General features: G+C 43.9%; 1 protein-coding gene across 1 annotated transcript in view; it reads left to right on the top strand.

Annotated features, from left to right (window-relative positions):
• The window catches only part of FBXL17 (F-box and leucine rich repeat protein 17), a 504,895-nt gene extending 490,710 nt beyond the window's left edge, over positions 1–14,185 (top strand). The window contains exon 10 of the mRNA XM_040239500.1: positions 11,374–14,185. Within this exon, the coding sequence (XP_040095434.1) occupies positions 11,374–11,514 (141 nt within the window). The 3' untranslated portion in view covers positions 11,515–14,185. The remainder of the gene's footprint in view (positions 1–11,373) is intronic.
• The last annotated feature ends 11,108 nt before the right edge of the window (positions 14,186–25,293 follow it).

The following is a 25,293-nucleotide window of genomic DNA, read 5'->3' on the forward strand; positions in this document are numbered from 1 at the left end:
CAGATACTAAACGAACACGCAGTGGACAGCGGACAGGTGGCTTGCGGGTTGTCCCCACCTGCGCTCTGTGCGGCCCCAGGGTCCCAAGGAGGTGCCTGTGAGCCTCTTAGGGAAGACAGGGTGGCTGGGAGGCCAGAGGGCCTGTCCCGGCGCCTAACAGCAGCCGCAGTGACCCACTTAGACCGCTTCATCCGCTTGGCTTATCTCTTTGATTTGTTTACTTATTCACTACTTTGGTTTGCAGAAGTATCATACAACCAAAAGCGAGTTTGAAAACCATTAGATCCCATTGTTTGTGAATCATTTGACAGAAAATAAAAAAGTATCTATTTCGCGTTCACTTTTCAGACGGCAGGGAATAAATGAGTGAGTAAGAAAGATGACACCTTGGATTTAGAACCAGTTCCCTGTAGCTGGCGGGCTCTGAGTGCTGCCTCGAGGGCCCAGGTCAGTCAAGGACGGAGTTCAGACATCTGCGGTGTGACGAGACTCACACCTGTCGGAGCCTAACCCTGAACTGCTCTGATTCATGTGGAGCCTCTCTTCTGAAGGGCAAAACTGTCGCTTGTTTATGCAGAAGAAATTTTTGCTGCTAATAGAGTTATTTTAGGAAACAGGTCAAATCTGTAAATTCTACCTGCTGGAAATTCAGTTTTAGAAAGATCTCTTTTTTTTAATCAGGTGTCCACTAGTGATTACCATTGCTCTAAAGCTTTATGTAAGAAAATAAAAATTGAAATCAAGAAAGCCATTAAGCACAAAAGAAAACATAATTTTAGGTTCTGAGCATTTTCTCTCTCAATTGTGTTTTTTAGCTTAACTTGCTCAAGTCTAATTTAGAAACACAGATGTGTTCCCATAAGTATGTTACACTCGCTGTCCCCTCAGTGACGACGTTTATCAAGTGTCCTGTTAGGACCCAGCTCCCCTCAGGTAGTCTTTTGGGGAGTCACCAGGTCTTCCCCAGTGGTTTTGTCCATCCAGGAGTCGCACACATGTCAGGGTTGGTTACCTCTGCCGCACGTGCAATCTGTACGAAAGATGTACAGCCTTGCACAATGGGTCAGTACCATAGGTTTGCAGCCTCAGGACATCCTATCCCAGACTACACCTGAAGTTTCCGCCTGGCTTGAAACATCCTTCTGGGTGGAGGCTCGCTCTGTGGAACAGGGAGTGAAAACGTCGCTGATTTTTCTCTCTGACGGTCTAGTTGCTGGACGCCTGTCACCCTGGTCTCTAATCAGAGGCTTCAGGTCGGCGAGCCCCCATTCTCACTTAGTGCTGCAGGCGTGTCTGTGATCCCCGTTCTTCCAGATTCCTTGTAGCTTTCTCGCCGGTGAGTAGAAGCACCGCTAGTGTTGACAGGCCACCCACATTTCCCGAGAAAGAGAGCCTGAAGCCAGGCCAGCGGTGATACTGACAGAGCAGAGCGCTCCGGCCGCCGCGGGCTCTGGGTGGGGAGACTGCACCTGGCGAGGCTGACTGCGCCCGTGAGCCTGCCTCTGTCGGGCTCGTCGCATCCTCGGTGTCTCTCTCTCTGCTCTGGGATTGTGAGATGCGTTTTTTTGCCACCCAAGGGTAATATTTCTTACCTCTGTATAAAAAATACATCCTCGAAGGCCTTGGGCTCTTGGCATGAGGTTCTTGCATGAGGCCTAGTGCATTAAGGGTGGCCTGTAACCGCGCATATTTAGCGGGTGGTTTTTAGACTCCAATGAGATAGTCATTTTCTCCTTAAAATTATATCAGACACTCAGTCATGTCCTTGAGAAAGCACTGGGTGCTTGTGTGAGCTGGGTGTAGGGGACTGTTTCCCTCCGTTAGATGTTGGGAAGGTCGGGTGGCCACCTTCTGTGTCTCTGGGATCTCGTCAATCAACCTGAGCTTCACCCTGAAATCGTCCAGGGGCTTTAAAACATACTTATGCCAGGGTCCCAGTCCTCCAAGACTGGCATGCGTTTAGTCTGGGATATGATCAGGCCACTGAGACTTTTTCCAAAGGTTCCCCAGGTGGTTCTAATCAGCAGTTGGACTGGGAACCACTGTATTCTTGTTTGTATTCTTAGTTGCAGACACAGTTTAATTTCTTTTTTTAACTTAAAATTTTTTGTGAGTTAAACCCAAGACATTTTGACTTCGTAGGAAATCCACTGAGAAATGTTTTTTTCTAGGCGGAACACCTGTTTCCCCTTAGTCTCCGTGGACAGAACATGTTCGTGTTAATTACTTTCGTTTAGCAGTCACCGCCATGCCTCTGCTACGAGTTATGTAACAAGATCGCCTAAGCTGTGTGTGCGGTATTCTGGATGTTCTTAGTTATCCCCTAGTTTCAGTAACTGCATGAGATTTTCTGGGATAAAACTGTCCCTGGAATTCTTTGGCAGCTGCTGATGCTGAAGTCCAGAGACCTCTTAAATGAATTCTCTTTTGGGGGGGTTATTGGCACAGTTGAATCCATCCCACATCGGGAAACACAGATTGATATTTGTTATGTATGAATCGCCGTGGGGTGCGGAGAGAGACCTTGGTTTGGCTGAGAAAGGAAGCAGAGTGGAAAGGCACGTGACTGCCTGCAGACGCGGGTGCCTTCTGCTCACACTCAGAGTCCTCCCGCGGCCCTCCCCAGCCTCTCCCCTCACTGCAGGTCCTCCCGCAGCCTCCTCCTGCCTGTTGAGCTGCTGGACCACGGGGAAGCTCAGCTTGCAGCCCCAGGGAAGCAGACAAGGGGAGAGACCTTAGAAGCGGCGTCCAACTCCTGGCGTCCCAGGCCTCCCTGCCCTGGTTGCAGGTGGCATCAGCCGGATGTGGCGAGTCACCCAGACAGGGCCATGGGTGTCCTGCTGCAAAGGGAGGGAAACAGAATCATGAAAACACCCACCCAGCCTGCAGAGAGCCGGCGTACGTGGTTGACAGTGCAGGTCCTGAAGAGAAAAATCCCTGTGTGGTCTGCTCTCTCATTCTGTCCTTAGTGGCCTATGTAAAGTATCTTACACTGCACTTAGATGACTCATCTCATTGACATGCAAATTTGAAGTCTTACTAAATTCCTGTCCCCCTTATTTTATCCATTTAAGTACATGCCCATCTTGGGGCCAGTGGGCACTTGGCGAAAGAGCAACTGGGTCTCATTTGCATTTGCATCGCCCACGAGGATTTCTGCTGGCACTTGGCGAACGCCAGGCCACAGGGAGAGCCAGCACGTGTCCCAGGAGCCCAGCCGCTCCTGACTGCCCGGGAGACCGCACGCTGCCCCCAGGCCGCCGGGAGTCAGCCCACGGGGCTGTGAGCAGCGAGGGGCACTGCCCGGGAAGTCTGCAGGGACGGCAGACCAGCTGAGGGGGAGAGCCAGAGTTAGGAGGCAGGAGGCCCCTGTGCTGTTTGCCACACTTTCCCGGGCTCCCTGGGGGCTCCTTACTCTTCGGCCTTCAGAAACGGGGAGGGGAAGGACCTATTTTCTCCCCCACCACTGCAACAAGCTCAGAGCAGTGCCATTGCAGAGAAGAACCTGCTTCAGTTACCCCGTCGAGTTTGTGAGACGGGCTAGAGAAGCGTTGCCTTACAAAGTGAAGGACAGACACTCTTGAGCACATGTCCTTTCTCCCCTGAATAACATGCGTGTGTTTCATGCGTGTAGCATCAAAGCTGATATCTCCGTGTCCTTGCGGAGTCCACTCAGACACCCCCGATTTTGGAAAGCCCTTTCCAGTCCTCCTGGTGGAGGTCGGGGCCTGTGAAGTTCTGCCCACAGCCGCCTCTCCATGCCCCGGAACGCGTTTCTCAGGCTTTGCTCTCCCTGTTGTCATTGTCCATCTTCTCTGCTCAGGAGGGTGGGGGAGTGTCCCTGCCAGGCTGGCCCGTCTGCGTCCGGGACCCAGAGGGACAGGAGACTGCAGAGAGAAAATGCCGGGTTATGGCGTGGGGTGGCCACTGGCCTTCTCAAAGGCCCACGGCAGTCCTATGGCTTCATCATGCTTCCTCCATGTCTCAGGGTCTCACGCAACCACAGTTCCATAACAGGATCTTCTGCAGGCCAGAAGAGAGCGGTTAGAATTCACAGTCCTGCAGGGCAGCCGTTCTGAAGAGGTCGTAAAGGTCTTTGAAACGTGTTACAGTAGCCTGCAGTCATTCTGTGTTACCTGGAGAATGAACGTCCGTGAGCATTCACTAGGAGGGTGCTCAGCGAGGTCCTGGTGAGACAGCTGGTGCACCGCACGGCGTGCAGGGCAGGGCGGCTGGGGCCCAGGGTGCCTGCGTTGCGGGTCTGGCTGCGACCCTGGCTGCGCTCGCCAGCCGTGACCCCACATGAAATGCTGATTTAGTCTGAGGTGCGATTCATCTGCAGCCAGCAGTGTCCATGCTTAGATGCTTGGAAACCGGTAGATGCTCCCTGAGCGTTTTTCCTCCATCCTTACTAGGATGGGGACGCACTTTCATTCTGCCTTACTGGTCATTAGGATGAAAAATAAATTATTTTCAAGTGTTTTGCCAAAATAAACCATGAAGAAAAAAATGTCCTCAGTTTCTATCCTGCCTCATGAGCACCTAATCTGGAAGAGCACGGTGTTTCTCCATGGGGAGTGTGCGGCAGTTCCAGTGGGAGAATTTTTCCCTGTTTGGGACTGTACTGCCCATGGTAGTAGCTCAGAGTTCCCCGACTTCCAGGGTCTAGCGCTTGATGCTCTGAGGTGGAGCCGATATAACAGTAAGAGAAATAAAGTGCAGAGTAAACGGAACGCACTTAAACCATCCTGAGGCCTTCCCCCACGCCCAGTCCGCGGAAACACTGTCTCCCATGAAGCCAGCCCCCGGTGCCACAAAGGATGGGGATCAGCTGGACAGTTGAGACAACAAATGCCGAATATGACTGAGACAATGAAACCAACCACCACCAACCCCCCCAAAAGAGCCCCTCAAGTAACAGTGAAGGCGTGCAGAGGCGCTGAAGCCCAAGCAATTAGAAGGTGGAGATAGCGTTGCTCTGAGTCAGACACTCTGTCCTCGGTTCCCCTGCCACCAGACAACTGTGACCTCAGAAGGAACCTTAAATGTCCCCAAATTGCAGAGTCTTCTGTGGGGCCCTCCTGGGTCTGCTACCCTGAGCAGGGCGGCGCTGGTGCTGCGAACTGAAGTGTGAAAGCTTGTGAATCTGGGTTTCTGCAAAGCTTCAGGAACCTGCACATGGCCAGGCGCCATGAGCCTGCTTCTCAGCGCTGTCTCCCCAGCGTACTGAGCCACACATCCCCAGTAGGAAGGGCTGCCTTCAGTCCGTCTGAAGAATAGCCTAAGGCTTCCCTGGCGGCTTAGATGGTGGAGACTCTGCCTGCAATGTGGGAGACCCGGGTTGGATCCCAGGGTCATGAAAATCCCCTGGAGGAGGGCATGGCAACCCGCTCCAGTGTTCTTGCCTGGGGAATCCCATGGACAGAGGAGCCTGGCGGGCTACAGTCCATGGGGTCTCAAAGAGTCAGACACGACTGAGCGACTGCCGCACTATAGCCTCGGCACTTCCTTAGTACCGCCCGGCGGCCACGTGGCCCAGCAAGCAGCCGCTCGTGATGCTGAACCGCCATCGCGAACCGCTGTGGTCTCCTGTGCAACAGCGTTGGGAAGCCCGGGCAAGGTGTGTCAGGACGGAGGTACCCGGTGGAGTCAGATGGCAAGAAGAGAAAGGAGAGGCGCTCCAAGAGTCACCTTGTGTGTGAACTGCGAAGGGTCAAAGGAGCTTGGAGCTGCCGCACTGTCGAGCTTCTAGAGCCTGCGCCCACTGTAGCGGAGCAGTCTGGGCTCGAGGTGAGCTGGTCGCCACTGTTTCTGACGCAGTACCGTTTGGTGCCTCTCTGGTCCCTCGGTACACACTCATGGAGCAACACTCAGCCACCCAGTTATCACTGAGTACTCTCTACGTGCCAGGCGCGCGCTCGCTGCGGGGGGCTTGGCAGTGAGGAGAAGCAGGGGCTTATATTCTGATGGGCCGGGAATGTGCCAGGTGGTATGTGTAGGCCTGAAGACGCGGGGATGACTAACGTACTCCTCGCTGTCAAGGAGCTTATGGTCCAGGAGGGGTGCAATACATTCATTGCTCAGGGTGCTTTGGACTGATGTTCACTTTTTGCAGGGAAACTTTTCTCCATTAAAAAAAATGATTTTAAGTAAATCATTATATTCTTAAGTGTAGTTTTAATATACTCTGGTGCCAAATATTCCCCCTCGACACAAGAAATACATTCTATTTTATAACATGAGTCAAAGAAGAAATGAGAATAACTTAAAATGAATGGTTTCTTCAACAGATTTTGTCAGATATTGTATTTTTTGAACAATAGGTATCATTGGAGAGATAATTTAGGCCTAATCCTACACTTTTTGGAATTTTCTTGGAAAGTGTCTATAAGGAGGTGAAGAAACAGGTGATGGTTTAGGTAAATAGGTTAAACTGAATCTCAGAAACCCTGCCCAGTCTCTCCTCACCCTGCGATAGTAGCAGCAGCGATAGGATGAAACTGTGGTGTGATTTACCTTAATTAGCACAGCAATTTGCCTCACATTTTCAAAAAGTGCTAATAGATGTTAACTCAAAATAGATTAAAATACCAGACAAATTGCTACTACCTTAAAAAGAGTTATAATAATTTTGAAAATGTAAATTATGCTTATACAGTCTTTGGAGAGAACTATAAAATCCAATTTTTCTTACATTTAAAAAAAACCCTGCAGTACATGCTTCCCCCCACCCCCCGCTTTAATCACAGTAATTTCTCCAGATGACACTGCTGAGTATTTCTTTAAGAAGAGCCACTGCATTTCCCAAATCTTATGTGTAATATAGAAATTTCCATGGATAGTTTGCAGCAGAGGAAAAAGAAATTAAGAACAGATGACCAAGGATCATGGGAAAAAATTTTTTAATTCATTTTCATGTTCTGTTTTTATGTTACATACATTTTATGAGTTGGAACGAGAATAGTTCTTTTCATTCTAGCAAGTGGTGCTGTGCATGACAAAGTGTCTGCAGAAACGCCTGTGTAGGCCTGAGGAGCTGAAATGATTTGGACTGCCCCAGTGTCTTACACCCAACTTTTTCTCTAAGGCACCAAACTGCTTTTGGAGTCTATACAAAGAGGTGAGCATAGTGTATACTTGTGAGGAGTAAATGAAAATAGCTTCAGTATAAAATGTGTCACACCTTATCGCCAGGAGACACTATAAGTAAAAGATAGAACCTTCCCTAGTGGGAACACATGTATTTCCCCTGAATAGCTTCTACCAACAAAGCTCTGAAATGGAGTATTTGCATTTCCCCTACTGCTTTATTTTCTAGACTTTACAGAACACAGTTAGCAAACGGACTGCTTAGAAGATACATTATATCCACAGAGGATTACCTGTAGCATTTTTTATACAGCTACACAAAACCAGATGACTGTCCTTTTTTAACCCACAACCTATGAAAGCCAGAAATCTAGCCCACTGTGTATTCTCAGCTATCGGTGGGCCTTGCTTTATGCAACAGAAAAAGGTAGACTGAATTTCGGTAAATCAAGGGATATAAAAACACATTAAGAGAGCTGACCAACTAAATTAACCCTACCATGAGTCTTTGCTAGAGTCAACAGTTAACCCCTAACTGAAGCTAATTCCTGTACTTCATAAATCAGTATCTTCATGTATCAAGTTTGCTTAAGGTGAATTTTATCTCTCTTCATGCAAAGCAGCTATCACATGGTGATACTTCACCTTTATAAAAATTGGGCCTCCAAAACAAAATGTCTGTCAGTCCTTGGTGTAAACCTTTGTACAGGCCTACGTGTGATCAGAAGAGACGTACTGTATAAGACAAGCCCATCTCTCTGGTGGGCTTAGAGGTTTTCTCTTCTGCCTCCGTTTTTCATCTGTTTTCAGTTAGTTGTTTCTTGAATGCTGGTGATTGGGCCACATCTACTTTCTCTGCCATTTGAGGGAGATTTTCTGAAAATCCTTCAGCCAGGTGACTTCAGCTGTTCCTGAGTGAGACCAGCCTCCTTCCAAGTTTATTTGTGGAAGCAGGGAAGAAAGTAACCTCACCCGCAGCCTGGGGGAACATCAGGTGAAGGAAAGGGAGGGTTTCCTGAAAGCGGCTGCTGAAAACCCAGACTCTGTTACTAAGAAAAGTTTCCGACCCTTCTTCAGAGAGCCTTAAGATAGGATAGATTCTTCTTATATATGAAGTGTATTATCAAGGTTGCTTCTTACCCTGTGGTGATAGCTAATGTTACCAAGGTTTATTTCTGAAATATCTCAGAGGTTGAACAATATTGAACATCACTGTAGAGAACTGGTCACCCTACCATAGCATTAATCAACTCAGTAATGATAATTTATTGAGCCTCAGCTCTACTATGGGAACCACCATTTGAGGACTTTTTTATGTCAGTCACAGTGTTCAGTTCAGTTCAGTCGCTCAGTCGTGTCCGACTCTTTGCGACCCCATGAATTGCAGCACGCCAGGCCTCCCTGTCCATCACCATCTCCCGGAGTTCACTCAGACTCACGCCCATCGAGTCAGTGATGCCATCCAGCCACCTCATCCTCTGTCGTCCCCTTCTCCTCCTGCCCCCCAATCCCTCCCAGCATCAGAGTCTTTTCCAATGAGTCAACTCTTCGCATCAGGTGGCCAAAGTACTGGAGTTTCAGCTTTAGCATCATTCCTTCCAAAGAAATCCCAGGGCTGATCTTCAGAATGGACTGGTTGGATCTCCTTGCAGTCCAAGGGACTCTCAAGAGTCTTCTCCAACACCACAGTCACAGTGTTAGGCATATTATTTTATCCTTGTAACATCCTATGACATCGGCACTTCTATCCTGTTTTTACAGTTGAGGAAACTGAATTTTGAAGTGAAACCAGGATTCTGACCTGTGCCTGGTAGACTGCACGGTCAGCTATGGCCGCCACGTTCTTTCCTGCTTTGTACAGAGCTCCATAATCTCCCTAGAGAGGAAAGGCAGTCTCTGGTGCCCAGACCTTGGTTCAGGTAGAAGAGAGTCAAGTGGAGAGATGACTGCGGTGCAGGCTGAGGGTGTTGCAGCGATGGGCCTGCAGGTGCCCATGTGGGCTCAGCAGGAGTGCCCCGTGCAGCTTCGCTGAGGGCTCGGCATGGTCAGGGAGGCTCCAGAGGAGCTGGGAGGCTGCTGGTCTTGGCCGGTAGCATGTTGGAGTCTGGAGAGTCCCTGCACTGAGGACGGGTCTTGGGGAGGCTGCTGGTCTTGGCCAGTAGCATGTTGGTGTCTGGCAGCGCTTTGCTCTTGGGTTTCTGTTTTCCGTTTGTAGTTTGTTATTGTTTTCTTCATTCACTAAGAAGTCTGGCTTACGAATGACAAAATGATCATGGTTCTTGTGGATCTTACATTGGAACAGGAGCAGACATTAAACAAAGCAATTATAAACTGACTTTTGAAGGTACCATGAAGAAAAAGTAGGCAGTGTTGGAAGAGAGAATGACCTGGAAGCCTCGCCTGATTTGAGGAGGGAAGTAGGCTGAGAGCAAGGATCGAAGCTCCCTGGGGAAATGACACTGAACTGAGGATGAGGAGGACTAGCCATGGGAAGGGGGTTCTGAAGGGGGAGGCGGGTTTAAAAGTATTCCAGATAAAGAGAACGGCAGGTGCAAAGACCCTGAGGCCAGAAAGGACTCAGACAGCTTGATAACTTGACATTAGGTCAGGTGATTGGATAATAGTGGAAATGTACTGGAGAGACAGGCACAGCTAGGTGATGCAAAACTTTGTCAGTTACTGTTTCAAGCAGACTCAACTCAAGCTAGACTTAGGCAGAATTTAAATTTTAAAAAAGTTATATTGCTTAGAAATCCTTTTAAGGTCAGCAGTTGATATTCTCAACTCTGATTTGTATATCAGTTTTTCTTTTTATTCAAAATTATTTTCTTCATGTTTTTGTAAACAAAAGTCATACATTGTAACACAAAAAGATTGAACTGCATAGCTTGGTTGAATTTGGAATGACGATTTCAATACAAGAAAGTCTTGAATAGAAATTCTGACAAAAAATAAACATCATCAGTGCAATATGGAAATATCAACTCTGAATTTAACAAAGACTACATGTAACATAGTTTAACAGAACACCATGTTATTTCAGAAAAGTGCAGAGGACTTAATGTCACGGTCAGCATACTCCCAAGCTGGCTTTCAAAGCAAATTGCAAGGGTCTGATATTGTTTGAGGTTTTTCCTGATGGTCCTGATCTTTTTCAGTAGTGGACAGACTTGGAGAGGAAGCACAAAAATGTGTCTCAGCAGAACCTTCTTGCGGACCAGCTTATTCAATATAAATGAAGCATTATTGTATTTGAAAATGCCGAAGTGTTCGATAAAGATTTTAAATAAAGCAACCTAAAAGTTGCGGTTCTTAGGTTAATCATTTATTTATCTGAAGGATGAAGGAAGCTGTCTACTTTTGTGATATGAACTGCAATCAGCTTAAAAATAATTGACAAATTAATCCCTTCACAGCACAGCAATTGAAAAGGTGTTAGTTTTAATTAGGCCTGTCTGATTGCCTTGTCTAATCAAGAATCAAGGTGGTGTCTTTGATGGTTAAGGTCTGTTGGGGCCATCTCTGACCTGCCAACCATGTATGTTTTAGTGATTGATTCCTCACATTTTCAGCTCTTTTCCACAAAGGGGCCTGAGGTTTGCCAGCACCTTAACTTAAAATTTAAGGGGAAGAAAAATAAACATTTTGCCCAGCACTCCTATCTGGAGTCCTGTGCATCCTCTCCAGCAGTCCATGGTTCTCTCCTAAAAAAGCTGCCAGGTGGGTGGCAGAGTCAGAGATGCGTGAGAGCGTCTCATGCTTCCTCCCCTCCCAGGCACTCACCCTTCAATGGACACGGTTCAGACCTAGGCAAGCATGCTCATTTATGCTCCCAGAAAGCACTAACTTCCTGGTACCTTACATCTTTAAAAAAAAAAAAAAACAAACCCATGGGGGAACATAGTACTTAGTACTATGTAGAACTTAGTACTATGTAGAACTTAGTTCTATGTAAAACTTAGCATTACTTACTTAGTACTACATAGAACTTAGTACTATGTAAATTCCCTGGTGGCTCAGAGGGTAAAGCGTCTGCCTGCAATGCAATGGGATTGCAAAGAGTTGGCCACAACTGAGCAACTTCACTTTCACTTTCACTACATAGAACTTAGTACTCTGTAGAACTTAGTAGTACTTAGTACTACACAGAACTTAGTACTACCTAGCACCAGGTAGAATGTCGTACTTAGGGCAGGTCTTCCCAGCAAACACTTGCTGGCGCTGCTGAGAAGGACGAGGGGGTCGCGGTGCGCCTGTGTGACGGTGGCTCTGGTTCTCTGGCAGGTCAGCGAGGTGACGGTGGAGCAGCTGGTCCAGCAGTACCCGCACATCACCTTCAGCACCGTCCTGCAGGACTGCAAGAGGACGCTGGAGAGGGCCTACCAGCTGGGCTGGACGCCCGGCGTGTCTGCCGCCTCCTCCTAGGGTGCGGAGCTGGGGCGGGCGGCCCCAGCCGAGGCGCGACTGTGCTGTGTCCCCGCGCGTGCCCCCTGTGTGTGTCCGCGTCGCGTTTGCATACTGCATAGCATCTGCGCAGTTGCTATTTGTTCCCAGGTGAGCTGGTCTTTTTTTGTCTTAAAAATGAAAGATTTTGACAGGCACAGACCTTTAGTTTTTAAGTTCAAAGGCTTATTTCTCTAATTTTTTTTTTTTTTTTACTGTGGAATTAAAAAAAAAAAAAAGGATCCATTATTTTGAGCTTCTAATTTCTGCCATTGGAGATGCCCCCAAATGAAGGCGACTGCCTTCTTTTTTGATGAGAAAGGATTGTGCAGTTCTGCGGATGGTCACCAGCAGGCAGTGACGTGGCCCTAAGTAGAAGCCTGAGAACTAGTGCTTTTCAGGCTTTCAAGCACATCCGCGGGTGTCGGTTCTCATCCTGTCTCACACGTGCGCGCGCGCACACGCACACGCACGCATTGTCTCCCTAAGCCTTTCTCCAGGCCCCGCCCTCCCCTGCCGTTCCCCCTAGCGCCCTGTCCCCACGGGGCTCCCCACCTGCCGTCCAGCGGGCAGCTTAGGGACTAGAGAGAGCAGGGCCTTCTGTGAAGTTTCCGTGTGGAGTCAGCGATCTGAACCCTGCTGGCCAGCTCATAAAAGTTAATTATTCACTATTCTGCCAAATTCTCTGGAGTACTAAGTATTTGAGTTTTACGTTAACATTTTATTAGCTTTTATTTCACGGATAGTAACTGGTCCGGATATATTTTAATGATATTTGGAGCTAATCTTAGCATTATCCACATTAAAGTCACCAATGTAATTAATAGTGTGCAGCTATTAAAAAAAAGAAAACTCTACAGATCATTTAATTATTTTTGTTAATTTGGTAATTATGAAAGTATATTTCTGAGATTTGGGGCTAGTCACATTAATAGAAGATTAATAAATGAGCTATAAGTAGACAATCCTTCTGTTGATTTGTTTTCTCTTTTTGCTTTGCTTTGGGCTTTAGAGCAGGTTTTTTGGAGATGTGCATGTTATATTTTCACTAGTCCTTACGCTATTGCAGAGATCTATTGCTGGTTAATGTATGAGTTCAGAAGAAAAGTTAGAAAATCTTTTCATTAAGATTCTGTTTACACTTGTCAGAAATAAGCATTTTTTTGTTTAATTAAAGATCTCCAGCTTTCAGTTTAGGCAATACCTATTAGTAAATGAATATACGTTTTGATTTCACACATCTTTACAATTAATTCATAGTAGGGACTCAGGCTCATAATAACCTTTCCTAAGTCTTGATTTATAATCAAGACAGCAGGGAGCCTTTTTAAGCTAAAGCGTGATTATCTTTCACAGTAGTTAGATATACAAAACCCTGACTTGTGAGTTTGCTATTTATTCTTTCTCAATGTGGACATAACTGTTTTTTTTTTTTTTTGGTCTTTAATAGATATACTCAGATTTGAATTTCACTTTATAGAAGTCCCAGTGTTGCTAAAATGATACTAGCTGTAAGAAGTGAAAAATAACTTTACATTCAAGTACCATTCACTTATTTATAATAACTCTTTTTATGTAAACAACTGTTTCCTTCGATCATGTCAACATGTTTCTGATGTGGCATGTTTTTGCTTTTAATTCCAGTCAGTTTGGAAAATCTAGTCGCTAAACACCAAAAGTATTTTTTCCATCACTAAATGGGTTACTAATTTAATTTGAAGGGAATAAAATTTATGTAAGAAAAAAAGCTATTTGCTATTAATAAATCGTAATTCTTCCTACACATCCAACGGTATCGTCTTCATATTCATTTCCCCACCACTGAAAAATATCTTAAGTCACAATATTTTAACTGGTTTTTAAATCCAAAACTAATTTATAAGATGACATGTATAGTAATAGCTTGAGTGAATAAGCAAAGTTTAATTTTTATATATGTCACACTATATTTTAAATAGTTAAAAAGAAGAGGGGAGAGCCAGCAATGATATAGATGGTGCCATTTCAGTTCAAAGTTGTAATAATCTTGGGAGCATTACAGTTTGGTTGTCAAATGGTTTCAAAAGTGTATAATTGATTTTTTTTAAATGTTGCGTTGTTTGAATCTGAAGTACAGCACTGTAACATGCGTTAGCCTGGGGGGTGGGGGTGGGGTGGGGGACTTGCACTTATTCTTTAAGGTGTCGACTAATCCAGAAAGCCGGACACATCGTAACCTGGAAAACTGCTTTGGTGTATTTGTAGGGATCTGTAGAAATACCATATCCAGCCTCAAAGCACTAATCTCAAAAACAACCAAGAAAACATCACCTTGAATGATCCTGTGATGGTTGTTGAATGTGTTCTCATTAGATACTTTGAAACAAGGCTTAAAATGAATTTTTTCCTGGGCAATCTAAAGTTTCTTTTTTTGCTTAGAATGTCATAAATATATGTGAACATGTTTAACGCAGGGCTTTTTATCCTCTCCAAAATGTCAACAGTATTTTCAGAATAAAGTCTATATGAAATATATTGCTGTAGTGGAAAAGTCTGGTCTTTCGTCTTTAATGTCTTTTTGAGTGGGTAAAGGAAATTCATCCAGTTTGTAGTTTCTATATTTCTGTGAATCTTTTGACCTTGCAATGGGTTGCAATAAAAGAGAAAGAAAACACAGTGTCTTTTGTTTTCTTTTAGAGACAATAAATGGCCTCCCTGATGCTGGTCGGGTGTGAGGCATAAAGCAGCCCGTGCCCTTGTGTGTTTCACTATAGACTGTATGGAGGTTCAACTAACTAAGAATAATAAACAAGACTGAATTTAGGAGGTTCTCATTTGGCCAGTGAGTACTGAGATAAGATTGAAAACCTCAAGGATTTAAATAATAGGTTTGTTTAAAATACCATTTTCTAAACATTCATTTACTTAGCTTTTTTTTTTTTTTCCTCAAAGTAAATAAATTTATTGAGTTAAAAACATGTGTCAGGCACTGGGCATTTAAAAATAAATAAAACTTATTCCCATCCTGAAATTGCTCATAGCCTAGCAAGAAGATATTCTTAACAATTAGCCGTAGCAGTGGAGCACCGTGGACGTAATAATTAGAGGGAGCACAAATAGGAAAGGCTGCTCGCTTTCACAAAGAGTGAGCAGAGATGAGACAAGGAAACCAGAAGCTGAAGAGGCAGGCAGCAAGAAAAGCTACCATTTTCAGCCTTGGCTATTTATAGGTGGTTTTTAGAAGAGTCTCCTGAAAATTGGTGTCGCTGGCTGCCATCCACGTGGGCTTATCTGAATCGACAGTATTTGCATCATTTGTGTTGCCTATAACTGTTTTTAAAGGATTCATTACAGGAGTTCCCATTGCCCAAGAAAAACAGGCAGAAATCATCCCAACCAACAAATAGCATGCCAGCAAGCATGAACTCACTCTCTAAATCACAGAGAACAGCAGGAATAAGCCAGCATTACTGCAAGTCCACAGGGAAAAAAAGACAAGACCCCCATCCTCAGAGGCTTCAATATCAAAGGCTAAGATACATAATTCAGCAGAGATGTTTGAAGTATTCAAATATATTAAAAATTATTTATAACATGTATAAGAAACTACCAAAAGATGAACAAAACTATTTTTAAAATAAAATTTCTAGAAATGAAAACATAATTGAATGTTAAAATGGAAAGGCATTAGAAGAAAGGATTCAGCTATAGAGAGAATTCATAAACTGAAAGGTAGATCTGAGTAAAGTAAAAGAAAACTTGAAACAAAACCATGTTTTTTTTCCCTTCGTGTGGATAATTTCCATATGGATGGCTGACAGGTTAAGGCACATGGAACAATATTGTGAGGCTCTCGCACGTCTCTATCTAATCTTGCAGAGGAAAAAATAATAGAACAAAGGAGTGGCATTGTTTAAAATTATAATGGAGTTTCATTTGTTTATGAAGAAGAAAAGAAAGGTTTTAGGGAAGGATATCAAAGGCTTAACTTCAGGTTAAGTTAATTTTGAGATGCTTATTAGACATCCAAATGAGTACATTGAGTTACGCAGTTTGATACGGGAGCTCCGTTCCGAGGAGTGGTATACAGATGATATTTTAAACCCTGAGTCTGTCTGAAATTATCATCTCTGGTCATCATCCATTACTTTAAATAGAAAATGAAGTCTAAGGACTGTGTTTTTGATCACTCCAAAATTTGGAAGGCAGGAAGAGAAAGCAAACCCTTCAAAGGAAACTGAGGCAGAATAACCTGAGAGGAAGGCGGACAACCAAGTTTGTTCTATCCTAGAATCAAGTGAAAGCCAGCAAAATTAAATCAGCCTCTGCTCAGGGAGACAGTTTATCCATAAGAACGGAAAAAGGAAAAGGGAATCCTTGCAAAGGCTTAGAGTGCTGGTGGCACTTGGCAGGCAGGCATGGGACCGCACGGCGGGCTTCCACTGAATCCGAAGTTCTGCTTCGTAGTGGAAGCGTGGGTTCACCAGCGCTTGTTTATTGAGGTGCTTCGCAATGTGTGCCTATGTGGCAAGCTACTCTGTACCGGATACTTTGTCAGATGTTAAGAGAAAGTTCCTACCTTGTGTACGTCGGTCGACTGGTGGTCCAGAATTGCTAACGCTAGATGCGAGCTCCCCTGCCTGGGTGGGGGTGAGGCAAGCTCTGTGTGAAGCGGAGTTTACCAGGACCCCCGTCTAAGCAGGTGGCAGAACCGGAAGAAGATGCTGGTCCAGCCCCTCTTCGCTCCTGCACTGGGAGCGCAGCGTTGCCTGACTCTCCGGGACCATCCCCGGAACTTAGCCGAACAGCTGTCCACGTGGGAGGGAAGCAGTGGTGAGGACTCCCGGGGCGTGTCTGCCGTGTCATTCCCCACGCAGAAGCCCTGAGCTGCTCTGCAGCGCACGGGGGCCCTTTATTATCGCTTCCTTTTCAACTGCACAGTCAAATCTGGCATCGAAACCTTTTCAGTAACACAGACGCTTGTCTGATAATGTGAAAATCTATAGCTGAAAAGAACAATCAGGGTAAAGTCTATCCATTTCGTTACATGAACAAACCGCGATTTATTTACCGATCCTACCATTGCTGAATACTAGGCTGTTTCCCGTGTGGCTGTTAAGCTTACTAAAATTCATCCCGTTTCTTGAGACGCTTAGTAGAAACACCTGTAGCAGTAGTATTTCCTCAGTCCCTGAAATGCAACCTTCTATCTCCAAGAAATAAACTTTGGAAAACTAACATCATCTCATAAAGAGCATTTCTTTTCCTACGATTTTGCTTGGCTAGTAAAACTGCGGGCTTCCCTGGTGGCTCAGACGGTAAAGCGTCTGCCTGCAATGCGTGAGACCCGGGTTCGAATCCTGGGTTGGGAAGATCCCCTGGAGAAGGAAATGGCAATCCACGCCAGCATTCTTGCCTGGAAAATCGCATAGACGGAGGAGCATATGACTGTCCTCAGCCCAAGAAAAAAGAAACATCCAAAGAGCGTGTGTTTATTTCAGCTCTTTTATTCACCATGTGATGGGTGGGTGTTTCTTATACTTTTTTCAGTTTGGCATCAGATCAAGTGGCAGGAGAATTCATGGCTAGATCAGGCTGGTGGGCGCTCCCCTGAGTTCCTTTCTATAACCTGAAGTTTTCCAGTGGGTGGCTGTGTGTGTGCTCCTGTGCTAATATGCACCGTACAATAGAAAACAATGTCGACTGAATGCAATCGGTTTAGTCTTCGTTTCTTGGAGTTTTTAGTGATTAACATAATGGAAAATGAAAAATTAGTGAACTAAAGGGCTTTTTAAAAGCATTGTTTAAAAAAAAATAGATGCTGCTTTGGTGGGCCTGGGTGGCTACTGACAATGATAATTTTTATAAATAATACCAAAATGAATGGTAAAAGCTCAGCAAGCTTGATTCTGTTAGAAAATAATTCTACTATAATTTAAGCAGCATCTTGCAACTGACTCACTTACTGGCTTAAGTGGAAAAAAAAGACATCTTGATAATTGGATTTCAATGAAGCTTGTATTAGTGTTTCTTCGATTCCATATCAAAAGATGGATTGCTATTCAGGGCCTATGGATGAATATAGAGAGGCAAATACTTGGAAACACACTCATAGATAACTGAAATAATTGTGTTTAATGTGAAAATTAAGTTACTGGCACCCCTCATTATTAGATAACATAGATGACTGAATTTGCTCAAATGTATCCTAATGGATGTTTAGTCCATTTCCTTTCTCTTTCCCTGTGGCTGCTGTTGAATGTTACTGCCCCCATTTCTTCCTAGTTACACTTCATCTGTGGAGCTAACCAGAGTCTAAGAATATTAGTGATCAGAGTCTTCATTGCCTCCAAGGATGAATGATACATTTGAAAGTGATCCCCTAATATGGAATTGGGGGGAGGCAGGGAGAATTAGGTAAACTATATAAGACACTCGGTGTTTTAAAATATCTTGTGAATATAACAGAGAAAAGCAGGTAACACACACTGTGTGTGTGTTTGATACAGTTTATTGAAATCACGGAGCAAGCACCACTTAATACGTAGAACAAGGCTGGCACCCCAGAAACCCTATCCCAGATTCCCCTTTCCAAGCCCAGACACTTCCCTTCTTCCAGATAAAATCACTCTCCTGGCCTCTATAGAAATCATTTTCTTGCTTTTGTTTTTGTTCACTGAAAAGAAAGAAAAGAAAATGTGTGTGTGGCCAGTGAAAAAGGAGGTGAAAGAGATTCAGGGTTTGCCATCTGAGTAATCTTACAGTGTCTTCTAGCTACCACTGAAGCTTAAAAGAGTGAGTGAGAAATTAATGAAACAAACGTGGGGAAGTATTAAAGATGGGTCATTGTTTAATAAAGAGCACTCCAGGAAACCTGCATTTTTATATTAAAAAAAATACCACCTATTTGAATCCTTAAAAATGTAGCTTGGTTTTGCTTGGTTTTGAGCTTTACATGAAAGAATCACATGGTGTGTATTGCTTTGTAGCTTTCTTTTTTTACATGATAGTGTTCGTAGGATCCATGCATTTTATTGTGTGGAAATGCTATTCTACTACCAAAAAGCGTCTGGATCGTTTCCAAACCAAACATGTCCTTGTACAGGTATCACAGTGCACACAAGCACACAGGATATGTGCTTAGGAGAAAAACTGCCAAGCCTTGCATATCTTCCATTTCATTGGGTGAATCCACACCATTTCCCAAAACTGTTGAAGGAACTCTCATTTCCACCAGCAGAGTGTGGAAGCTCTTACTGATCACCTGTTTGCTTCCAGCTGCCCTGCAGTCGTGTCTTACTACGGTTTAGTCTGCATCCTCCAGAATATTAGGAAGCTGGGTACTGTTTCACCTGTTTATTGACCACTTAGGAAACAATGGTTGTAAAGGCCTTTAAACCAATGTTTGCCTTCCCGTTTCAGATAAAAGAAGGAACCTAGACAGGAAAGGCCTGAGAGGATTGCCACAGTTTCACTGTGGATCTTAGCTCTGGGGGCAAAAGCTGAGCAAGGTAGGCCAGGGAGGTGAGAGGCCCTTTAAGAGGTTTGCAGACTAAAAGGACAGAGCTTTCTTTCCCTTCATCTCCTTGTCACTCTAGTCCCTCATCTTCCTATGACTTTATTACATCCTTTTGTATGGAAGGAGGCCATTGTCTTGGATTTAAATGAGAAATTATGGGGATATGAGCATTGCCTAAATGCAAAATTGTATGGTTATTGTGATGCCGTAATTAAATTAAATATCATGTAAACCAATGAAATAAGAATGGGAAAAAAGAGAGTTGTCACTTCTCTGCTATAAAAACAAAGTTGAATGCTTTCAAAAAATTCAGATGAAAAGATAGGGACAAGAAAAGTCCTTCAGGTTAATTATAGGGCACACAAGGTGTAGAATGTGGAAACCATTGTAAAGACCTAAGGGATTTTAGTTTGCTTCAAAAATGAATTTAATTTCTGACTCTTTTTTAAAGAAATTGAAGCTAGAAATCGTAGATGATGTGTTATAGAGATAGATTATTCAAGAATGACAATGTAGAACACAAAATCGGTCTTGTCTATACATCAAAAGATTAGCAAATGAATGCATATATATGTGCTTTTATATGAAAAATACATATACTTAAATGATTTTTAATAAACTTTTAAAATTAAGTAACCAGCTAGCTGTCCTTGCCATGCTGACAAGAGGGATTTCACTGTTCTTGCTTAGACCAAAACATACTCTACTGATGGGGACTCATATTTTAAAAAGTAATATTTGTTCAATTGAAATATAATTTGCCTACAATAAAATGCACATGTGTTAAGTTACAGTTCTTTGTAACTTTGAAAAATATGTAGCCTTTTGTAATACCTCAAGCTGTACAATATATATAAAACAAGCTATATAATATACGTGTGTTTGTGCATATATAAATACATGTGTGTATACCACCCTAGGAATTTTCCCTATCACCTCACTCCACCTCAATCACTGTTCTGATTTCTGTCACATATTATTTATGCCTGTTATTGAATATCCTATAAGTGGAATCACAGAGCACATATTCTTTGTATCTAATGTCTTTCCCTCGCACGATTGTTTTTGAGACTTATCCTATTGGGTGTATCAGTCTTTGCTGAGTAGTATTCCTTTGTATGAATATGCCACAATTTTTCTGTGTTACTTTTAATAGACACTTGGGATATTACCAGTTTTTGACCAATATATGGTGATTTAGTGGCTAAGTTGTGTCCGACTCTTGCAACCCCACGGACTGCAGCCCACCAGGCTCCTCTGTCCATGGCTTTCCCAGGCAAGAACATTGGACTGGGTTGCCATTTCCTCCACCAGCGGGTCTTCCCTGCCCAGGACTCGAACCCGGGTCTCCTGCACTGCAGGGGATTCTTTACTGACTGAATCACCAGGGAAGCCCTGTTTGACCAATGTATATAAAGAGCTATAGATATTTTAGTAACTTTTTTATGGGGTATATTCCTAGGAGTGGAATCTCTTGGGTAAATGCCTAGGAGTGGCATTGCTGAGTCATGGGATATGTTATAAACGTAGTCCTCAGAAGAAAACTCTCAAACTGGTTTCTAAAGTGTATGTTCCGCTGCTACCAGTGCCAGTGAATGAAAGCGTCAGTGAATTACTGTACCTCCTCACCAACTGTTGATACTGTCAAACAATTTAGTCATTTTAGGGACCCATTAGAACTTTAAATGGGGTTTTGTTTTAATATTTGGATAAATTTAAGGATAATTAATATCTTAACAATGTTGAATCTTCTAGTCCACTAACATGGAACATTTCTCTATTTTTACAGTTTTTGGTAATTACTTTCAGCAACTCACAGTTGCTTTCAGAGTAAAGATCCTGACTGCCTTCCCTAAATTTATCCCTATGTATATTATGCTTTGATGTTGTTATAAATGGCATCTGCATTTTTTCACTTTTTGATTGTTTGCTACTAGTATGTAGAAGTGCTACTTATTTTTGTACATTGCCTTTGTATCCAGCAGCCTTGCTAAATTCACTTATTAGTTTTTATTAGTTGTCTTGCAGATCCCTAGGATTGTTTTAATAAAAAAAAAAATCTGCAGTAATAAAAACAATGCTGTTTCTTTCTGATCTTTATAACTTTTATTTCCTTTGCTTAATTTATTGTACTGGCTTATGAACTCCAATACAATATTACATACACATCATGAGAGATGACCTCCTTTCTCCTGATCTTAGGGGAAATTGTTTCATCTTTGATAATTATCTTATACGGTTTTTTATGTGCAAATAGTAAGGTTGAAAAGATTCATTTCTATTTTTAGTTTGCTTAGAATGTTTATTACAAATGAATATTGAATTTTGTCAAGTGTTTTTCTTACTATTTTAATATCTAGTCATATCTATTGTTTCTCCTAATATTTTTCTTTATCCTGAAGAACATTTTTTGGTATTTCTTGAAACCAATTGATAATGATCATATAGATTCTTTCATTTATTTTCTTCCATTATATTCTAGCCTCTTAATGTCCTTCTGTTTTCTGAAAGAGGATGTGAAAGTCATATTGTTTAATTCTTAAATGGTTAAAAGAATTCTCCAGTAAAATTATTTTTGTGTTGAGACAACACAGGGGTTTTTTCATTACCCTTGAGTTTTAGAATATTGGTGTGAAGCTGTTGTTTATAATTCCCTGTAACCTTTTTAATGTTTATAAGATCTATAAAGCTACCCCTCTTCAGTTCTGCTTTTGGTGATTTATATTTTCTCTCTAATGAAGAGATTTATGTTTCCCTCTAACCAAGCCTCCACAAGTTCAAGGTCATTAGCCAAGAATTTAACTAATGGAATAAAGTAAAAAAAAAAAATCAACAGAGAAGATAACCGAGGCCAGAATCTCTACAACACATGGTCTATAATGTCTTGTGTCCAATCAAAATCTAACAGATAATGTGATGGCAAAAGGAAAATCTGACCAATACTCAAGAAAAAAATAGGTGAGTTGAAATAGACCTGATGTGATCCAGATATTGGAGCAGACAAAGTCTCTCTTTTTTTTTTTTTTAAAGAAACTATTATAAATATGCCCACGTATTGTGATTTTAAAAAAAAGGTCATAAAGAGTGAACAGATATGGAATCTCAAAAGAGAAATAGAAACTGTATTTTTTTTAAATGGAAGTTCTAGAACTGAAAAGTACAATACCTGAAATAGAAAATCCATTGAATATGGGTTTAAGAGCAAATGGAGTTGGAGAAGAGTCAGTGGATGTGAATATATAGCAATAGAAATGATCTAAGATGAAAATGGAGAGGAAAAAAGGCTGGGCGGAGAAAAACAGAAAAACGACTCTGTGATGTGCAGCACCGGTGGCCTAACGCCCAATGCAATGTGAACCCCAGACAAGAGGAAGAAGAGAAGAGAGGTGACAATTATTTTAAAAAACGAACAGTCAAGTGCCTCTAACTTGGAAGGACTTAAACTCTAAGCTCTTTCTTGTCTGTGCTGGCAGAACTGAAATATTCTTTGAATCTTTTCAGCCTTCCGATTGTTGCTTTCGCTGAACTCTGTAACAGGCTCCCGCGCACATGCGTGGAACGCGAGTCAACCCCGGGCTCGGCGGCGGTTTATGTGCAGATCCCGACGATCTCTCTCATTCCCAGGGCTTCCCATTCAAAGGCCAACCTCTTGGACACTTCCCTGATCCTTCAGCTCTAGAGATGGCAGCTTTCTGCTCGAACCTAGACGGCCTCTAGCCTCCCTGGTGCCGCGCAGACTGAGTCTTCTCCGGGGAAAAGCTCTGTCGAAGCGGGTCTCGCGCAGAGCGTGCTTCCTCTTTAAACGGCTGAGCCCCTTTCACAGCCGCCTACTTTGGGTGGTTCTGCGGTGACTTCAAGAAGTTTTATGTTTTTGTTTTTCCCCTACAGTTTAATTGTTATCTGTGGGAGGGTTAATCCAACACAAACCGCCGTGCCACTATCAACCCCACGACTCCTTGTGCATTGAAATTTAAAAAGGCCAAATTTAGACTGGAGAATTGCCCTCAGTGCCACGTATTTGCTTTGTACAGTTGCAGAGACAGCTTGTTGCCTTCTAATACCCGTATTCTCTTTCTTCTTCAGGAATAGTGAAAATGAAAGTCGCTCAGTCGTGTCTGACTCTGCGACCCCATGGGCTGTAGCCCACCAGGCTCCTCCGTCCATGGGGGTTCTCCAGGCCAGAAGACTGGAGTGGGCTGCCGTGCCCTCCTCCAGGGGATCTCCCCAAACCAGGGATCGAACCCAGGTCTCCCGCATGGCAGGCAGATTCTTGACCATCCGAGCCACCAGGGAAGCCCTCTTCAGGAAAACCCAGTTGGATGGAAAGTCACGTTTCCCAATTCCCTCTGTGGCAATATCGGTTCTGCTGCAAATAAGCAGAAACTATTGGGAGGAAAGGTGCAGACATCACTTTAAGAGAGAAAGAGACAGCAGAACGCCCCTTGTTCTTTTTCTCCCCTCCCAGCACGTGGTGTTGACGCAACAAGCGGGGTTTCGCATCCGCCTTGGGTCCGGAGTTGATAATAACAGATGGAGGAGAGTTCAGGCATCCCCCTGGAGCGTGGTCCCTAGTCTCTGCGCAGCCCCTTCCAGTGGGGCTCTATGACATGAGGGAAATACGAGTTTTCATCTTGCTCCAGCTCCTGTTGGCAGTGGCTGGTGCTCATCCTCACTGATGTGGACGCAGGAGGCTCGTATAAGCAATGCACCAGCTGTTAAGGGTCCGAGTACTTGTGTTAGAACTTTTGTCAAGAAAGTATGTGAGATGGGAGGGCATTGGCTGCAGACCAGATCTGAACCCTAGTCCTGCCTCTCCCCACGGTAGCTGCATGCTTTTAAGCAAGCCTCCCTTCCAGGGCACAGTTTCCTAACCTCTGAAAATGTCTCACTAAACAACCCCTAATTTTCCTCCCCCATTCCACTGGAACTCTACAGTGCAGATCACGTTTTTACCATTTTACATAGTTATGGAGGTTTTATTCTAGTTTTTATTTAATTTGACCATGAATTTTTACTTCCAAACAAAAGCCCCTTTCGCCCTGATTTTCCAAGATCATTTGGTGATCAGAATCAGAGTCCATGTTCCCATGGATCTTGGTCTGTTGACCTCAGGTTTTGAATGGAAAGCATACATTTTTGCAGGGCACCTCTCTGCTCACAAATATTTCCCTAATTTTTTAAAAGACTAGAATCCATCAGTGGCACAAGTCAAACAAATAAAACATCTTTTCAATAGCATGGAGGCTCAGGACTGTGGCTGAGCTGATGAAATGGTTTTTATTTTCTAGATGACTATTTTTCAAACTAGAAATATGTTTTGCATCAGTGATGTGTTAAGGTCAAGTCAAGAAAAGAGACAATATGTCCCATGTCACGGCGAGCAGGATAATGAGAGTGTTCTCTGGGAGCTGGCTCAGAGGCTGTTCATTTCACCGGCAAAAGGTTATACCAGACAGATTGCTTCTCATTTGATGCCTTAAATTAAACTGCTGACATGGCCTGCCTCTAAGTAAGACGCATACGTGTTTGCCAAACAGACCCTAAAGAAAAGCCCTGTTTGAGAGAGGTGGTTCCTTCAGCTACAGCTTTGCAGGCTGTTTTTAAGGCAGGCTTAGGAATTGAACCAGGTTTTCAACAGCAGTGTAGCTCCCAGTGTGGTCATCAGGTAGGCCCGGGGATGAGGGGCTGGGGGCTTATCAGAGTGCTCTGGGATAGAGGTTAGAGGAGTACTTGCTTCTCAGATACTGCTTGGACATGTCGCACATTCCAGATGCGCCTGAGATCGGGGGAATAACTAGGCTAGAGAAATCCCGGTCAGAGGGTGCTTTCCGCTCCTCCCACCCGCCCATTCTGGCCTCCCCTTACCTTTCCCTCCAGCCAGCTCTACCCACCTCCACGTCAGAGCTAAAGGAAAACTGAATGTCATGGCGAGGGGGTCTCCTGATCAGCCATAGGGGTATCACAGGTGCTACCCCAGGCGTCGGAATCTGCATCCCAACCAGATTCCCGGGTCATTCAGAAGTCCTGGTCCAGACATTTCACACAGGATGAGGCAAGGCTGATGCGCCAGGCACGGTTCGAGGTTTGGAGGGTACAGCAACGATTGTAACAGACATATCTTCCTTGCACTGAGCTTACATTGTGATAGGGGAAGGGGGCAAGATCAGTAAACAGGCAGGCAAGTGCTGGGAAGGGAAAGGGGTGTGAACGCACATCCTCAGGAAGACGGTAAAATTTGAGCAGAGATCAAGGAAGCAAACGCT

This window comes from Oryx dammah, unplaced genomic scaffold (genome assembly GCF_014754425.2).
Source record: "Oryx dammah isolate SB20612 unplaced genomic scaffold, SCBI_Odam_1.1 HiC_scaffold_5, whole genome shotgun sequence".
NCBI classification, from domain to species: Eukaryota; Metazoa; Chordata; class Mammalia; order Artiodactyla; family Bovidae; genus Oryx; species Oryx dammah.